Source organism: Hylaeus volcanicus, chromosome 3 (assembly GCF_026283585.1).
Source record: "Hylaeus volcanicus isolate JK05 chromosome 3, UHH_iyHylVolc1.0_haploid, whole genome shotgun sequence".
Classification (NCBI taxonomy): domain Eukaryota; kingdom Metazoa; phylum Arthropoda; class Insecta; order Hymenoptera; family Colletidae; genus Hylaeus; species Hylaeus volcanicus.
Window position 1 is genome coordinate 5003111 of NC_071978.1, and position 19268 is coordinate 5022378.

The window sequence follows — 19268 nt, forward strand, 5'->3', positions numbered from 1 at the left end:
CTGATGACTCGATTTTCTGCAGAATTGTATAAAATGGAAAGGAATAATAGGGACCACAAACATAACGACTCCGTATACAATGATCAAAACACGAAACACTCGATAAACGTATTCTTCTTTCTTCGATGTTTCAACCTCCATTCTAGGTACTCGACAGGAAATTTGAACAAGCCCTAATATAATTGCCAGAATAAATACTTGATCACGTTTCAAACGATCAAAGAAGAAACAATGTCTCGAATGTCCTGGAGAGCTTAATAACATCTGTTGGCTCACAATCGATGATCGTACAAAGAGAACAACGAAATGTTTCCACAATTTTACAATCCAAGTATCTGTAATGTGATCGTTTGAACGGTACCATCTGTCGTTAGACGCAGCAGCGTTAGTATGATTGCAACTCGACGTACTAATCCTAAAGTAATCGTTACGTCCATGACTTTCCCAAGAAGTAAAACGACTGGAAACTCCAGAAACTCCAGAGACGGGAGTCTCCAGCCACCATTAGAGGTTCTACAATGTTTAGAAGGCTAAAGTGCAAGTATCTTCTAAACTGGCATGCCTGGGAGCTTGTAGTGATTTATATACAAAGCTGATAACTAATGAGGAAGTGGAAATAATTTCCTAGCAGGTAGACAAAAATTCTACAAAGTTCAGAAGGCTAAAGTCTGAGTATCTTCCGAACCCGACATGCCTGCGAGCTCACGGTGATTGATGAATTTAGCTTCTACTAATTGACAAGGAAGTAGGAATATCGAACGCCAAAGTGAATATTAAAAGGTGACCTGGGCCCGAGGGAACATTGTTGAGAATGAATGGTAATTACACTTGAAGGCTCCTTATTCTTTTTGTGGAAATAAACAAGCAATGGATTTCAATTTACCCAGCCACCATGCTCCAACCCATCGCGGATCCTTCGGCGTGATTTGCGGATTCATCGACAAATCCGCATAAATCATCGTGCAAAATGAACCCAGGATAAACCCTAGGGCTGGACCGAGGATCCTCACTCCGATGGTAATCGCTGCAACAAAGTATACAGGCATAATGGCGTAATGCGCTATAGTTAATGCTTAGTACAAAGCACTTGATATAGTCATAACTTTTTTATTTATAATAACTTTTCTGAGGAGGAAAGAACTTTTTTCAATATTTTTTTGAATTCATATTATAAAGGGAATTTTAGAAAACAATGTACGTTATTTCATCGCATTTCTGTTCATGTTTTTCTTGGAAGACTGTGTAACCCGAAGACGATCAAATTCTCACCGAAATACAGAGGACTTTCCCTGCTAGCCACGTTGTCATCGATGTAGGGAATCCCAAGGGTGTACACCGCCGTCTGGCCCATGCCAACCCCCAGCAGAGAGACGAAAAATATCGCCAAGACCACCGTGGTGATTTTGCTCTGTATGATCTGCTCGGTCTTGAACTTGCCCTCGCAGTAATTCAACGCGTCACCTTGCGCTGTCGTGGACGAGAGCCTTAAATAAAAAGAAAATACTATCACGTCATCACAGAGCAATAACTCGATCAATTCGATGCAACAATGATCGTATAATAAATATAACACATCGCGAAGTCAAACTGAATTCACTTTGATGAAATAAAATACAACAGAATTCATTTATATCGAATCAAATAAATTTCGATCAAATAAAATACAAACGTTTATTTTAATTAAAATGGTATGGCAGCTTCGTCGAGCTTCCATTTATAAACAAGAGGCCAGCAAGCGGTGATTGAACGATGCCAGCGAGTGTCCCACTTAAAAAAAGGTTCGATCGATGGAGAAATGGGTCGGAGAAAATTGCAAAATTTTGAGAGCCCCGTCGAGAGTTTCGCTAAACACCCGTGAAAAATGGTGCTCGATCAGTGTGTCACGATTGCACATGTTTGCTTCGGGAAAATAATTTTGGATCTCGTTTATGCAACGACCCGTGACCGTTTCTAAGCTATTTACCCTATTAATTTAAAATTCTGATATTCGGAGTGATTTTACGGAGACTTTTTAGATGAACTACCCACTTACCCGTTCAGCGTGAAGTTCTCTGACCGATCAGGGAGCGTGCAAAGGTAAGCAGGCACGGGATCGGTGCTGTTCGGGTTCCCGTCCTCGCCCCTCGGCCCGACACCGCTGAAAATCATCTCGTTCTGATGGATCAGCTGTTCACCGAAGATGAAATGGGGCATCGAGCAGGTGAACGAGCTCACCGCGAAGAGGATCATGCCCCAAGCGATCCACTTAGGCCGGTGACCTTGGCCTCCGTAGTACGTGAGCAAGAGAGAGGAACCGATCTGGCCGATCTCCGTCGCCGACATTATGATACCGGTGGTCTTCGACTGGATCTGGAAGAGCTTCTCGATCGTCGTGATTACCGAGACGAAGTATGTGTAGTACATGCCTTGGAGGACCTGTAATTATAAAAGCCATTGCTTGTGTATTGTACGATATTCGGTTCGTACGATGTGCTAATCATTTATGGTCCTCTGAGGGGAAATCAAGCGTACTACTACTTGTAACAAGTTCTAATACTTATGTGTAGGGAAGTACTTGGTTGATGAAACAGAGCACAGTGTCGATAGAGTAGAACACTCTGTCGTTAAAACAAAGTCTGCTGTCGATAAACCAGGGAAATCTGATGGTAAATCTGAGAACGCTATTGGTCGAACAGAGACTAATACCATCGATATAATAGAGAACTCTGAAGGTAAAATAAGACGCTGTGTTTTATCGACAACATGCTCTTTTTTTATCAAGTGTACTGATTCGACCGGATACCGTCACCAAACATGAAACACTGACCCAGGTGATGCAGAAGGTGACCAGGAAGGCCTGCTTCGTGGCAAAATATTGGAGCCAGCGCGGTCTGCAGGGACCCCAGCCACAGGAGACGTCGGCATCGTCGAACTCCGTGTGAAGGCTACTCGACTTCTCGTCTGACATGATCAGCTTTCCGTTTTCCGTCCCGCCAATCTCGTGAAGCTTCCCATTCGGTATCGAGCCGTTGTTGTTGTGCTGTTTGCCACAAATCAGCCCGTTCCCATTCGCCATCTTCTGGGGGATTATCGTGAGGGCCTCGACGTTCCCGTTCGCCAGGATCTGCGTGTCCTCGCCCGCCATTGTCCTTCGAGGATGAACCAACACTCTGTTACCTCGCTTCTCTCTCGATTCCTTTATGCCTTCTCGCACCCTCTACCCGGGATTCTTCCTCGTGGGAGGACCCTCGCGGCCGCTCAGACCTTTTGCATTCGAACGGTCAACCTGAAATCATAAAAAAAAAGGATATTAGCAAAATTAGTCTCCGTCGATTCTGCATCGTTTCAGAAGATTTGATGTATTTTAGCTTGTTCCTCGGAAGATAAATTGTTCCTTGACTATTACACAGTCGTTAAAACAGATCATGCTGTTGGTCAAACAGAGCATACTGTCGATAAACTAGAGAACTCTGACGGTAAAAGAACTCTCCTGATTCATCGACAGCTTGCTGTTGAACATTTATGCTGGTTCGTTTTCTTCGGTCTTTCGTCTTCCTATGACTTGTGCGCTATATCGTGGCCCGACGCAAAAAGTGACGGAGAGGAAAGGTGTCCAGGAATAAATCGTCAAAATCGCGGCCGCGATTTATCATTCGTTCAGGAGCGGTTTCGAGATGCACTTTGTATTTTTAAATGTCTAACTTATGTGCGTCACGGCATTATTTATAACGGCGAGCTCTCTCTTTCTCCGCGACTAACACCTACCACGTTTCCCCGAAATCGCGATTGGCTTTGTTCAGTGGCCAATGGAATTCCACGTTCTCAACCGACCTTTTCCTCTGTGTTTGGCCCGTAATTGATCCATGGGATCTTGCTTCAAGCGTGAACAAAAATTAAAAGTAATCGTAGCAATAAATAGCAACATTACTGATTCGACCGGATTACATTCATCGTTGACATTTAAGTATGAATGCTTTTGGGAGTCACTGTGGATGGCAGTTGTCTAAATTGTACAAGTTTGCAACGAGATACTCGAGTTTAATGCACGCTTTTTCTGGAAAATAATTAGAGATCACAGGATCTGCGACAGCGAATACTGCGAACGAAACTGAGCAGAACGGAAACCATTCGCTGTCGGGCTCCTTTCACCCCATGATTGACAGAAAGGAAACAGACCGACTGGAACACCCTGTAGCCTGTATCCTCTCACTTTCGTCGGTGCCCGACTTTCCTCATTTCCCTCGCGTTCCATTGCACTGACCATCCTGCCGCCGCGGTTTTCACTGACAGTGAGTAGGAGTCTGCGGGCTAGAACGCGCATACGACCACGTAACGGGTGGCCAGAAAGTACCCACTATCCATTTCCTAATTTATCCTAAGGAATCATTGGAATTTTATTTTCACGGTACACCTTGCACGAGTAACATTTGGATAGGATTAGATTCGATTATCTATGGACGAAGTTGTGCTACAATAAAGAATATTATTAACTTTCTCATTTTTTAAATTATATTAATTTAATATATATCTTTCTAATCTTTTTAATTATATTAACTTTCATCAACTTCCAGCTATCTTGCTAAACTTGTCGAAATCGTGCACGGAACTCATCCGTTCGGCGTAACAGCGAGATTGTTTTCTTTAGCGAGCAGGAACGATTCGAGGGGTGTTGCCCCAATGATGCTTCCTGTCGAATGGTTCCACGGATGATAATAAAACACGGTGAAACGTTGCGCGGACGGATTTTATTTGGACGTTAATTGGACGTCCACGGTGGCTGACCTCCGAAAGACCGTCTAAGAATACGAATGTGTTTACGGTGTAGTGTCGTTTCAGTGCGCCATTGACCCGTTAATGTTTAACGTCGTGGAGCGCACCGCGTCGCGTGTATTCCATGCGCGTCGGGCATACAACCTTCTGCGAATCAATTTATTCCAGCAGAACCCCGTGTAGTTCGACGAGAATTTATTGATTCCTGTCGACTATAAGATTTCGAGTGGACGTGATCTGCGACGTTTCCACCCTGCCGTGACGCTAACAAAACCTAGACCTTGGTTTAGATACGTGGATGTCGAGACTCGTAGGGCTGGGACCTTGGAAACTCGAATAGAAAGAGAACAAAAATTTCTATTTTCTTCTATTAGGTTGTCCCGAAAGTTTCTTTCGCGAGTTGCGCTCAATTATTTTACGTGGTCGTGGTTATATAAACAGACAATCTAATTTCATAGATATTCATGTTGTAACAGTAATGGAGCAAAATGAACCGTGCACAATTCAGTACTGTAACATAAAACACAAAATATTGTGCATGTATTACTTATTAATAAAACGAAAGAAACTTTTCGGACAACCTAATATTTCTTGTACTTTGTGAGGGGTGTCTTATTCTGTCGATATGAGATGGTAAGGTAGATTATCCTGCTAGCAACGTAGAACAGTTTGCTGATTAATCATTGCGACACTAATTTACTACGTTAGTTTCCTATTTTTGTGATCCACCCTCTACAGTCCCAGTTAAACTTGAGGAACATTGAAACCCTCGTTAGGGGGCGAACCTCGGTTGGGAACGAGTCAGAGATTAAGAAGTTCAATTAGCTGAGAACTTTCGCCGGTTAAGGGGGGCAATGTCGACACACATATCGAAGCCTGCAATCGGAACGAAATCGAAAGGGCTACGAGAAGAGCGCCAGCTCTCCTGTGCACGCTCCCGATGGCGAAACGCCGCCGCAGCGGTCGCCTTTTTACCGATCGTAAATCCTTTTCGGACAACTCGCCTCCCGAAGTGAAAACCTTCGCGGCAATGGGGCCCGATTCGCGATTCTGTCGCCCGCCATGGATGCCCCGTCGATGAATCACGTCTCGAAATCATCCTTTTAATCGTTCCACCGGCTGGCGTCGCGAATATTTTGCAAGAAATCGGCTCCATGAATATTCAACGCCGGAGGAATTCGACGATTCGCGATCTCTGATCCCGCACCTCGTTGGAAAGGTGTTCTCTGTTCTCGAGGATCTTTTTCTTAGGTCTGAGTTTGTTTGCAGGGGAATGGAGTCGAGGATAATTTTATCGGAATTAATTTGAAATTTATGAGGTTGTTTGCAAGCTTGGTTTAATATCTTTTGGAAGTCGGATGGAGTTATTAACTTGTTTAGTCGGTGTCAGACGTCGAGGGATATTCCGTTCGTAAAGCAGATCACGCAGTCGTTAAAATAGAATTTAGCGTCGTTGAAACAGAATTTGAATCAAGAGAATACCATGCTTTAACGACGATACGAAATCAGCTCGGATACAATTGTGAAATTCACGTGAATACTGTGATTTGTTAATTTAGTTGCTATAAATAACACGAGGTACACGAGGAATATTGTTTTTACACGACAGGAAGAGGTGAGGAAATAAACGTTGCGGCATGAGTTGAAAAATACCGCACGGTCGATCGACGGTGATTTCTCGCGCGACCAATTAGGAATTCCTCGCGCATTGTGATTTCGTTCGGGATCTCATAGACTCCTGTGGAACCAGCTATGATGCAACGAGAAAAGAAATTTCCGGTAATAAATTGTCGTGGTATGCTGCCGTAGGCTTGAATGGGGGACTCAAATATCACGTAAGAGGGAGCCCACGTGCGCACTTCTCCGACATAAACCTGGCAAACGGTTCTTCTAACACCTTGTAAACCGTCTTTTCATCGATAATCGAAAGTACATTATCTACTGCCAATCCAAGTAATAATTTAATGCTCGACAAGGCTAATTTGGACACACTAGAAATTCTTGATATAGTTTTTCATAACTCATATATATATATAACTAGTTATATAGGGTGAGTATTAATTAATGTATAGGCCGTGTAAATAACCAAGTGTTAGTTTCTTCTTTAATGATAAAATAAAATGAATACGAGGCTGGTTTGTCAACTTTTGAATTGTCGCGGTGATCTGATTGGATTTCGTTTGTATCAAAACAGAAGGCATGCCTCGGGAGATGCAACATGCGAACACCTGGGACACGGACGAGCCGCATGCACGTACACGAAAACAGCGGCGTTTGTCAAGTTCCAGCAGCATTGCGGCGGAGAGACTTGGTCTAGGTCGCCTTTCACTGTCCTACTGACGTCTCGTGGTTAGTTGCTCTATTCTACTACGACTACAACTCAATGCCAGCGTGCAGCACGTTGCCGTACAGAGCGACCCAAAAACGACTCTACTGACACGCCAGGCCATGCACGTGACGAGGAAAAGTCGTAAGTGTTCCCTATTACACGAGGTTTCGGAAAAATGATACAGACTTGTGGTTTCATTGAAGCTTGAAGATTAGGAAATTGGACTCTAATTGTTTCTCTGCTTGGTTAATTTTTCTTACTGGGTAGAAAAAACATCGGTGCGATCGTTGACCATTGACCTCTGACCTCTGACAATTGACAATGATTGATAAATGATTGATGAATGAATTTCTGATGAATCATGATCTATGAATGGTAACGATAGGTGATGATTTATAATGATTAATGATAACTGACAATGTTTGAATGTTTAACTGATGATGTTCGATGGCGATCGTGACGATTGACGATGATTGGTAATAATTGGTGATGACTGATGATTCCTGGTGATTGCGTGATGTTTTATAATAAGTTATGATGCTTCACGACGAAGCTTGATAAATTCCGATTCTTGATGTCGATTGATATTTATCGACAACTGACTTTGCCTGTTTAGCTTGCAATTAAAATTGTAATTACATGTTGCAATTTTATAAAGTTGATCGACGAGTAATAATTCCAAACATTTGCGTAAATTTGTTAGTGATTTATAACCTCAACGCCCCTAAGCGATCACCGTAACACTTCCACGGGTCGCACTCGGCGAGGTAATCGTTTTCACCGTGAAACGACCCCGCGTAGACGCGAGAGGGCCCCGTTCCAACAGGACGAAACCGAAGGAAGCAAAGAGAACACAGGGTCCTTCCGCGTCGAATCGTCGTGTCGGCCTTCGTCGAGACAATGCTGCGTGTCCTGTATCCGTGGCACACTTTTTGCCACCCTTTCACGGTCAATTGCCCTTTTAAAGCAGCTTTTTACCAAGTCGTTCGGTCCCCGTGTGTGTACAGACCTCCGACCAACGAGACGGACTGGTCTTCGAGCGTCTCGAAAACGTATCACTAATCGTACCCCTCTTGCCAAACGTAAAAATTCATCGATTGCACGACTTTTTCCGAGTGGTTGTCATTTTTACCCAAGAGGATCGATGTTAGAAGAGCTAAAAACCGAGGTGGTTCTAGATAGATCGTGCTCGCTTGATAAAATTAGCGCCACTCGATCAATAAAAAAGGAACAGCGCGAAGGGAGCCATTCATCTGCCACCAAGGTAGAGTTCGAGTGGCTACAGGGTGGTCCAGAGGTACGTCGTTCACATTGAGAAATAGTTGCAAATTAAAAAGATCAAGTACAATAAAACAAAGTGGATGTTTCCATCAATTACTGTTGAATTTCTTTTAACGGCGATTTTTTAATTTCTCAGAGTGGCAGGCATAATTAAGTTCTTGCTGATCGTCAAAGTAAATATGAAGAAAGAGACAAAAATCGTATCTAATATAAGAAACTTATGTTGAGCAGTAATAAATATCTTTATTGAAATTACTCACATTTTAGCAAAGAAAGAAACGATTTTTGCTGAAGATCAACAAGAAAGTTAATTAGTATCAATCCTATCAATATTTTTGAAAACGTAGGGGTAAAATAATAAACTGCTTCGAACGTTTGTGCAAGGATGTACATCGAAATTAATTTCACGGAGTAACGACGTATCCCGAGCGGATCCGGTTGAAAATCAATTTCACGGCACCGTCACTTTTCCCATTAACGCTTTTCAGATTGATAAAGGCGCAACGACGCGAAACAAGCGGAGTTCGCGTGTTCCGCTGGGGGCCACTTGTTCGAGGCGCGGTGTGCCCCCTCTTTTTTATTTATTTATTTTTTTCACTCGATCAAAGATCGATCGTGACATTTCAGTTCCGTTGACTGAACCCGCCGTGCAGACAAAGCTCTTTTAAACTTTACCCTATCACGGACTACCTAGATAAAAAAAAAAACCTTTTCGTGGACACCCTTTATGTAGATCTAAATTATTATTCATTACGCGTATTTTAAAATTTACATCTACAAAATTATGAAAGAAATTCAACGAAAAGAAGCAATTGAATGAAGAGCAAATTTATTTTTAAATTCGCATTAAAATTGATTTTGAATTTAGGAAAGAAATCGATAAACGCGGAACTGTCTGTGACGCGGTGTCTCCTGACTGGCAGTTTGCCTCGACTGTAATTTCGCAGCTTTGAAAGACATCGACGGAACCGACGTTTCCCGACTCCCAGCGATTCACTTTCGATCGCCAAGCTCGACGCCGGTTGACCGCGTGTCGCAAATCTTTGCAAATGCCCCCAAGAAAGTAAGTGGAAAGCAGCAAGATTTATATTCCACTTTGATGTTCCCAGCAAACTCGTTGAACCTGATCTTGAATCTGGTTTACGGTGATACCGCTCACGTGCACGTGGCGCGGACGCCGGTGGACGCCGTAGAATAATTCAAGCCACTTTTACGGAACAATAAATAATAAACGGCGTTAAGGACTGGATGAAATCGGTTGGAAATGATTCTAATGACTCGCCGAGGCAGGGTACACCCTGGCGGTATCCCAAGCATTTTTTGTTCTACAATATGAACGCTGATTGGCGTCAAGCCGTAATAGGATCATGGAGTAATCTAAAACTATTAAGTGGGATCGTTGATCATCTTCTCCAGTGTACACCGTCGTTGGATAAAAACTGGAAGGGCACTACGTCACTGGAGACTCTGCATACATTAATTATCTTCCTTTTCTTTTAAATTAAGCAAGGAAGATTACTTCCGATTACCTTTTTCCTTGGTTTAAGAATAAAATTAACGTATATTTTACATTTAATAATGTTTAATGATATTAGCGGAATAATTAAAAATGTCGAATTTCATTCAATTTTTACGATGCCTTCGCTAAAGATGGAAAGTAGATGAGCAAAGTTGTGCAGAAATAAATTTTCCTTCCCAAATGAGTAGCCAGAAAGCTCTAATTTTAATTTCCCAACGGAATTACAGTGTACCGTGAGAATGACGAGCGACAATCGAGGACGAAAGTCGTGCGCCCAGTGTCGTCTCTATCAGACGAAGTTGGTCGTGAAAATCGAAAGCAGCGAAAGTAATTCCCGCGCCAACAACAATGGGACGAATCTCGATCTCGATCTCGTTCTGGAAAGCAATAAACGCGAGGCAAAAATAAAGGCTCGGGGCCTGGAGAAGTCGAGCAAACTAATTTCCCGAGTGAAAATCGCCGCTGCCGAGGCTCCTTTCTACAAATTGCTACCCTGGAACCGTAAACGAACGTGCAATATTTTCAATTTTTAAAAAATGGAGAAATCTTATTATTTCGACGATTATTTCATATTTTTTAAATATGCTTCTTACGACCAAGTAAGATGTTACACCCTTGTTGCGTGTAAAAGATTAGAATAGTCAGAGCAATAGAATAGACAAAATTAAAAAATAAATTGATTCGAACCTTTGATTATGAAAGATGAAACGCTTTTTTAATCGAGTATGTTTACTCATTTTTGTCCTAGTCTTAAAAATAGTATAAGAGTGAACTTTGGCGAATGGTTTGCTAATTAAGCACAAGTTACTTTCGTTTGCCTTGACGTTAAGTAATCTAAAGACGTGCAAGGTTTTATCAACACCAGACACTTCGCAGATGTTCCATTATGATAGGCGAGCCAGCACGCGACGATTCTAAACGAGGACAGCTGCTGATTAATGTATCGAGATTGGTTATAATTTATAAAACACGCTATAGAAAATAGCAGATAGCGAAGAGAGTCACTAATCAAGAACCTAAAAGTTCTTCGTGCTCCTCATTAATCAATCACGATTAGAATGGAATCGAATGACGAACGTGAAACGCGACTGGACGTCACCAGAGGCAACAAAAGTTTTTATGGAAACCGGAGGAAAGGGATCGAACGAAAACAAAAGTGAAAGACGAGCTCGTCCCGACATCTCCACCGTCCCAAAAGAAAGCAAGAGTTTAATGGCAACTAGAACATGAAAATCATGTCAGCAACGAAAGTATGCTCGTCCCCTCTACTATTTCGCTGGGTCGTTAGCGTAATTTGTCGCATGATGAATGGTAACTTCTGACCATTTACTATTTTTCACGCGCGATTCATCGATCAAGATCGATAATGACCACGGGTGTCCGTTAAATTAGGTTTCGAAATTCAAGTTTAAGATTTATGTCTCGAGTTTTGAAGTAGGCTAATTTGAAACTTTGTTTTGAAAAAAAAGTTACGGAGTATATTAAACCGAAACTTTTTCTGTTAATTAGTATACTTATGAGGGTTGTGTACGTTCTTTTTTGCATGTCATTTGCTCTTATAACGAGCGAGTTATTACTACGAAAATACTAAACGATTTCTTTTCGTGTAATTGACTCCTTAAATAAAAGTTTTTTGTGCTCGTTAGTATACTTGTAGGGACGTTACATGAATTCTTACGTATAGTTAACCGTAATAATAAACGAGGTATTAATACCGTAGATAATAGAAATAAGGATCATTTTAGATAGTAAAATATTATAATTTCAAGGAAAATGCAGGAAACCGAAGTTTCGATCTGGAACTGGCAGACTGTCCCCTTAATAGCTCTCCCAAACTTGTGCAGCTGGTAATGATGGATAAACGTCGCGATATTAATAACAGTCTGTATATTCATAGCGGCAGTAAACATCATAGGAAATTATGGGTAATAAAGAGTCAAAGGCGCACTTTCTGCGGAGCCTTTGCGTAAGCTATTCCTTTGAGGGGTCCTCGTTAACGTAGTAGCCAATCCAGCGCGCGAACGAACCCGCGAAAATTTGAATCAATGCGACACTGCGCACCAGCTGGTGGCAATTCGTGAATATCAGGCATCCGTGGCACTTGGGGAAGTCCCTCGTTACGATGGACGGAATTAAAAATACTTTCTCACTCTGGTGAACTGGGTGGAGTGTAGAATGTTTAATCAAGTACCATTTGAATCGCTAGAGGAATAATCGAGTCATTTGAATACAGTGGAAAATCATTTAGGAAGATGCAAAAGGTATGCAATGAAAATAAATTTCCTTTCTGTACACTTTCCTAGTTGTATTTAAATAAACCTACCACTATTTGATAATAGAATGTTGTATTATGACGTAACAACTTTTTGGAAAGATTCAGAATCGATATATTTAGTATTCTAAAAGAAAAACATATTTTATAGTGCCACGGGAGTACTATAAAATATAGTCTAGCTCTATCTATCCTATCAATGTAAGGGAATAATTTAAGTCCACCTATTCTGGCATCATGCATGTGCAATTATTAATTGACAGGAAACTTTTAAACATCGTTCGTGATACATTAGAGTTTGAAGTGTCCCTGTATTTCTTTTAAATTCTCCTAGTATTTCCTTTGGAATGACCATTCGTAATATAATTTCCTCGAACCGACTAGCCTACGCGGCGGTAAATTGCGATCGTTGATCGGCCAGTCTTGCATACAGGGTGACACGGAACTGTGGGAAGAAAGATCAGCCCTGAAGGGGATCGTGACTGTATGTGGTCAGACAATCTGGTTAGCCTTCGGGAAGATCGAAATTAAGAAAGAACGAAACTTTATAGAGTTACAAAACAATCAAAAGTAATACATACGTATTTATTTTAACTGTGGTAGCTCAAGTTTAGGGAGGAGAGGGCGAAACCACCCTCGAAAGTTTGACCCTCAATTCGTCAACTTCAGAACGGTTACAGACAGAGGACAAATTTCTGAACAAAAATTGTACGATTTTTGACATACTACAAGATTTGTTAAACAAATTTTCTTTTATCTCTAACCGTTTCCGAGTTGGTGACATAGGAGTGAGCTTTTGGAGAGTGATTTCACCCTTTAAACTTGAATCGTCGTTGTTAAACATAAACAAGTCTCAACTAATTAGTTTGGTCTAAAACGAAGCAATTAAATTTGATTTCATGTCTTCTACCTAATTTTTAACATAGAGTTCCATGTTCTTGGCTACTTCTACGAGACACCCTGTATGCGAGTCGTTTGAAGGATCTGCATCACGCGTGCGAGCAACAGAGTGATTTGCGCGAAGATTACAATATGTGAAACGATTTGTATCGTACGCAAAGATTGCTAAATAAGTCGAGGCGTGTGTAAAAGCTGCTGACCGATTTGCATCAAAAGTAGGAAGCAGAGTGTGCGGTTTGCGTTGCAGGTCAGTTAAACGTTTTTGTTCGACAGTTGCAACCGGTATAGTGATTTTTGTTGCATGCAGAAGACATTGAACGGGCTCGAGTTGCATATAGTGGTTTCTTTTCTGCATGCAAGTAGTAGAATGATTTATTTCCCGATGCCTTAAGCCGCATACTTATACATGAATTGCTGAGAATTATGGAGGACAGACACGTTAATTAACATATTATTTGAATTTTTAATCGCGAGTCTTGTGTATATAAAATTGATCAAAACATAGTTGAAAGTGTTTACTATGAATCCTTTGACGTGTATGGGCATGCAATATTGTTTATTACAACCGTGTGTATTTCCCACACTACCGCATGAAAATGCTTACTCGTCAAAGGGTTAATATTTGACAAAATTCTCAGGGTTTCGTTAAACGTAAGAAAATATACTGGTAAAGTTTGAAATTGATATGCACGACAGTTTTTTTCTCAAATAAATCTCAAATATCACCCATGCTCCTTAATAAACTTGATACCCAAGCATTCCTGCCCGAGTTAACTGCAACGTAGATCATTCCTTATTCCAAGTTATCTCACTATAAACGATATCCTCATAAATAGGCCCAACTATATCATACTTAAAATAGAAATACCACCTCCCCTATCGTAAACTCAAACATTTGAAACCTAGCACAAGTTACGATCGAAGATCCAATTCTAACGTAGGTTTGGAGCACCGCGTCACGTTTTCGACTGAGTTACACGTACCATATACGTAACCGGGCCCTAAGTCGTCACAGGTTAAATCAGAGTCCCCGGACTCGAGGTACGATTACACCCGACATGAATACTTAAAATAGAAATACCTTCCTCCATCGTAACCTCGACCACCGTAAATCTAGGCTAAGTTACGATCCAAGGTTCGAATCTAGCATAGGCCTTACCCTATCATCGGTTACGTCTGGATTAGCTCCCCTCCCTCCCCCGCCGCTCCCGGTTCCAATCCCTTAAACTCCGGAATCCAATGCGCCAAGGCCATTACGTTTCTCAAGATCACCGCAAGACCTCCAAACAATCTCCAACTCGAATAACATTCCCGGCGACTCGGTCCTAGCTGGAACTGAATCTCGCGGGAGAGCTCGTAGCCAAGAGAGAATTGAACGTCAGTCGCTAGAAAACGTTAAAATAGCCCGTACAAATGGTACACCGCCGGTACCAAAGTGCAGCGTATTATGGTGGCCATAGGTACTAACGTCGAACCGCAGCGCATTATGGTGGACACAGCGCGATGTAATAATAGATTGTATTCACGACCGCGGTGGCCCCTGCGCCGCAAATTACCGACAATCATACCCAGCGCTATCGGTAGCATCTTTTTTGGCAAATAACACGCTAGCCACGGCTCCATCGCGGTTGAACTACGAGCCCGGCTAACCGCCGCGACTCTGCTTTCGAGCTGATCGAAATGGAAATTTCAACCGGCAGTTTCCTCGGTCTATTCCGCGAGATTACCCTAGGAGAACGAACCGAAACCTTGGCAAAAGAGGGTTTTCGCGAGTGCTTTATGCACGGTTCGAATCAACTTCGCTGAGAAGCATGAGCTTCGAGGTGAACGAATTTTTCGGATCATTCGTATTCTTAGGTCTTGTTTCAGAAACCACTGGTTCAGAATTAAACGTAGGACGAAGGTCGAATTTATTTTTGGGATACCTTCATTGTTGGAGACAAGAATGGTCTTGGTTGAGAGTGGAAATTATTGTTCCGACTCGAGGTTAGGCCTTCTCAAGGTTAACGCATTGTATCGAGTCCTTTGTTCGGAAGACGAAGTGCGACTGTATTCTATGTTAATCGGAATTATATTCGTCAGTAACATGACGGACTGTATTCGAGGTTCGAACGAGAGTGCATCGACTGCGATTGAAGGAGCCAGCACCGCGTCCTGGGGAATCCAAGTTTCCGTGCAGGTGGGCATGAACGTCCAGAACCTGACCACACGCAACCCTTCCTTGCGCCACAATTGATTACAAACCAGTGGCGAGCTTACGTGTATCCCCGTGAATAGAATCAAGGCTGGCCAGCACGAAGCCAGGATGCTTCTACCATCCGCCCACCACGCGATTTGTTCGAATAATTGATAAATCCAGGAACTAGGGAGCCAAGTTTCTTCTGGTAACTGATACTTCGCTGAAACGCCAGGCATAGACTACTCCAATCATCCCTAGATCGACTTGAATCTGTATTTCAAGTTGTGCTAGTAACAATAAACATTGGGAAAGGAAAATATAAAAGAAAAACATAGGATGTTCTTTTAGGATCAGATTTTTTGGGCAAAAAGGAATCGAGAAGTCTTTTACCATTTTGCAATCTAAGGCTTCGTTGCTTAAATACAGGCAATTAAAGTTTAAGGGTGTAAGTCGCTGCGCGCGCTATTTTGTAACCCAGTCAGCTGATCGCGTGGGTGCGCGCGCAGAAACTTTAACTGTTTATATCTCCAGAATGAAACTTTGGATCGCAAAATGGAAAAGAACTTATCGATTCCTATTGGCGTGAAGAATATGCTTGTACGCGTAACGACTCGAATTATTTATATTTCGTTAACGAAACCTCAGATTGCAAAATGGAAAAGCGTTTGTATCCCTTGTAATTGTTGGTCGATTCATTAAAAGAGCAATGGTCTCTCACGTCTGCACTATTCTAATCAAACTGTGCCACATCACATTAATCGAAATTTTGCTTACGTAGCACCACCTATTAAAACACAAAAGTGTAACGGCTCAGTTTGTTTCTTCATAAACCTTTCGCACAGACCATATCCTCTTCGGTATGTCCGAAGCAAAAAGGAAATATTATCTTAACCTAAAATATGCAGATATATTTACGCAAGAAGTACTTCTTTGGCGTGTTACAAATTTAAACTCAATGAAGTCATAAACCTACACGTGCCTTAAATGAAAATAATATTTGCCTTAGCCTCAAATATACCGGAGACCCATAACCGCAGGTTGAAACTTCTACGAAGAAATAAACCAAGCTCGTTAAAGCTACAAATTTTCTTCCAATTCGAACTTCTGGCCGAGGAATCCCAAGAGGCAACTAACGCAAACTCCGGCCAGACATCGGCGCTAAACCAATACTAAAGATCACAGCGCGTTCTCAGATTCACGATCGAATACCCCCGCGAGATAGCCGATGACGAAACACCAGACACTTGCGGGGAACGAAAGGATAGGACTGGGGAAAAGATCAGGCAACGATCGAGTCCTGGTTCCCACTTCTGGTGTCCGCGTTTCCCGAGTGTCCGCGACTCGCGTGGCCAGCCACGTGTGGCTGACTCCGGGGTTCTCCGATAGTCGACCTGTAGCTCGCACACTTGCCATGCCACCTCTAGATTTCGCCAATTTAACTCTTCGAGTAGCAACGAGGAACGTAGATCTACCTTGACAGACGCCGATTGTAACACAATTTTTGATCGTGTACTCAAAATTGAGGCCAGAACAAGTCTGGTAGCTGAAACACTAAACCTCCATCCAGCTCCATAAAATTGCACGAAAATCCATTACGCTTGGAATAGATTAAAGTTTCCCAGCAGAATACTTTGTAGAATTATGGACCTTCCATGGTCGGCCCTTCGTACCTCTCCCACGGATGGGAGCACACCGAGCTTGTTGCTAGATGTGAACACATTATAGTCGGCGGATTATGCGAGTCAGGTGAACACGGTGCACAGGTGTGCCGACGCTAGAGATGGGATCAAGCCAATGGTTGGCTCGCGAACAATCTACAACTGCTTCATTTTGGTCTCCAATTACACTATTGTAATTGGAGATCCGTCATTATTTGACCGAAATAAGTTCGCTGGAATTCAGGGTGCCGATATTTCATTAATCTTGCACAGGTCTTTGACGTCTTACGTTAGGATCCGTCAAATTCGAATCGACACGGTTGCCCAAAATTAACTGAACTGTGGCTGGGGTCCGGCTATTCTAAAAATTGATCCGACCTATCAAATATTGCAAATATTTATCCGGGATAAATGATCCTTCGACACTATTGGACCCTGTTCAATTTTGAAACGAAGAAGAGAAAAAGAAAGGGAAAGGCCTTTTGACGCACGAGAGAAGCCTGCCTTCCTCTTCAATTAGTAAGATGCTGACACATAAATGACGAACAGTAATACATGACCTCGCACCGGAGCCTTTAATTTACCCAAGACTAATCGAAGGTCAGACGCCGTCCTACCTATCAATTATCGAACATCGAGGAGTGTAAGGTCACCGACTCATTTGGATTCGAGTTTCAATGAATCAGAGTCGACGTGAGCGCGACTTGATCCCATCTCTAGTCAACCCACAACACACTGGCGCGCACACGGCAGAGCTGTTGCTCGCTCGCAAAGTTTTATGCACGCATTTATTTCCAGCGTTCAGCATCTATGTAGCAAAGCTCGTACGAGGCCTGCTGGTACCCTTAATGAATTCGCGGAAATCTCATTCCCCGTGAATTCTTCGCCAGGCGTACCCATAAGGGTATACACGCGAAATGAATCGTTCGGGGGGTCGTTACTGCCGTCCACAAACATTCCTGGATTCCGCGGAAAGTGGACGGCCTAGGATGGGGGCCTTTGTGGAACGTGGCCCGCGGGCCAGCCCAGGGCACACTGGGTCAGGTCATGGCTAAGTCTCGAAATTGACAATCTCGCGCTAAAGTAGACAGGAAGATCGCTTTCGAGTAAGTGGGACCAAGAGTCATGTTTGGTGGTTTGTTTATTCGGTTTCATCGTTGAGATTTAAGTCACTTTTGTATCGTCTTTTAAGGTTGCGATTACAGCTAAGTGAGTTATACAGGTTTACTAAATTTGGTGCGTTGTAGATCTAATCCATTCTAAATTTCATACATTGCGAGTTAATTGTATCGAGAAAGTTCTACAACAAAGTTGCCAGTGTTTTTTTCTTCAAGGGATCCTCTTCGAGGACTCAGGTTTGCGTAACGTCGTGAAGTTAACGTGACCCGATTGGCGTATCGGATCTATTGAAAATGTTCTCGATCGTGGCGGACGTCGTTGGATCGTGTCCACGGTTGATTAAAGGCCTTGAAATCGGAGGGAATTCTCGACGACTCGGAAGCGTTCATGCGAGGCAGAGGCTATTCAACAGAGAGAGATTGCTGGCTCGTGTTTCGGATAATTAAAGGTTGAGCGTGCTGGAAAGGACTTCTTCTTCGCGCTTTAGTCAATGCAAGCATTTAACGAGGTGTCACTTTTCTTCAACATGGTGTTTTGTACCCATAAAAAATGAAAATATACATGGAAATTTTTGTTCTCTCGTTTAAATAAACATAGAACGCAATTCCAATGCGACAAGTAGTGTCGTCGAGAATAAATCAGCCGAAGAATTCCTCGAGCACGACATTGGAGTGATTAGTACTCAATTTTATGGACGTCGAGAGTACGTCGATACAACTTACATTTTTACCTGTTTTTGACTTTTTTTAATTAATTAATTAAGCTTCAACCTAAAAGCAAAGATATTAATTTGATTTGCTTACTTACACTATAAACAAACTAATACAAACTTTTAAACCGACCAATATCGGACTGTAGCACATGCCTAACTCTAATGCACATGCACTACGTCTAATCTAAACTCATTACTCCTATCATTCTGCGCTACTAATATCAAACTATTTGGCCCAGTTAAAAATAAAACACTTTAACAATCCTCAGAGCAAAGTTAGATAAAGTTAGATAAAAATCATCGAGTCCTAAACCTAACCGGGCGAATGGTCCCGCGAGGACCATCGGAAACGGTCCGTGCGCGAGAAATGGTGGCGTCAGGTCGTCGTGGAGAGTGAAAGAAAGTGAAAAAGCCGGAACGAGAGCCATCCACGGGGAGGAAAGAGGAAAAGAGAGGCGAAACTGGCCGGATGACCTCGGTCGTGGTGTTGCAGTTGCAGTGCGACAGGTTCGCAGCTGCGGCTTGCCCCAGATGTCGAGGCTGACGTAGG

At 42.5% G+C, this 19268-nt stretch overlaps 1 protein-coding gene across 3 annotated transcripts in view; it reads right to left on the minus strand.

Annotated features, from left to right (window-relative positions):
- LOC128873978 (solute carrier organic anion transporter family member 74D) overlaps nucleotides 1-19268 on the minus strand; it is a 113690-nt gene that overhangs the window by 19288 nt on the left and 75134 nt on the right. For all 3 annotated transcript variants that reach the window (XM_054118100.1, XM_054118099.1, XM_054118101.1), the window contains 4 exons: nucleotides 2807-3265; nucleotides 2033-2415; nucleotides 1270-1484; nucleotides 884-1024 (listed from right to left, as the gene is read on the minus strand). In XM_054118100.1, the coding sequence (XP_053974075.1) occupies nucleotides 884-1024; nucleotides 1270-1484; nucleotides 2033-2415; nucleotides 2807-3124 (1057 nt within the window). In that variant the 5' untranslated portion in view covers nucleotides 3125-3265. The remainder of the gene's footprint in view (nucleotides 1-883; nucleotides 1025-1269; nucleotides 1485-2032; nucleotides 2416-2806; nucleotides 3266-19268) is intronic.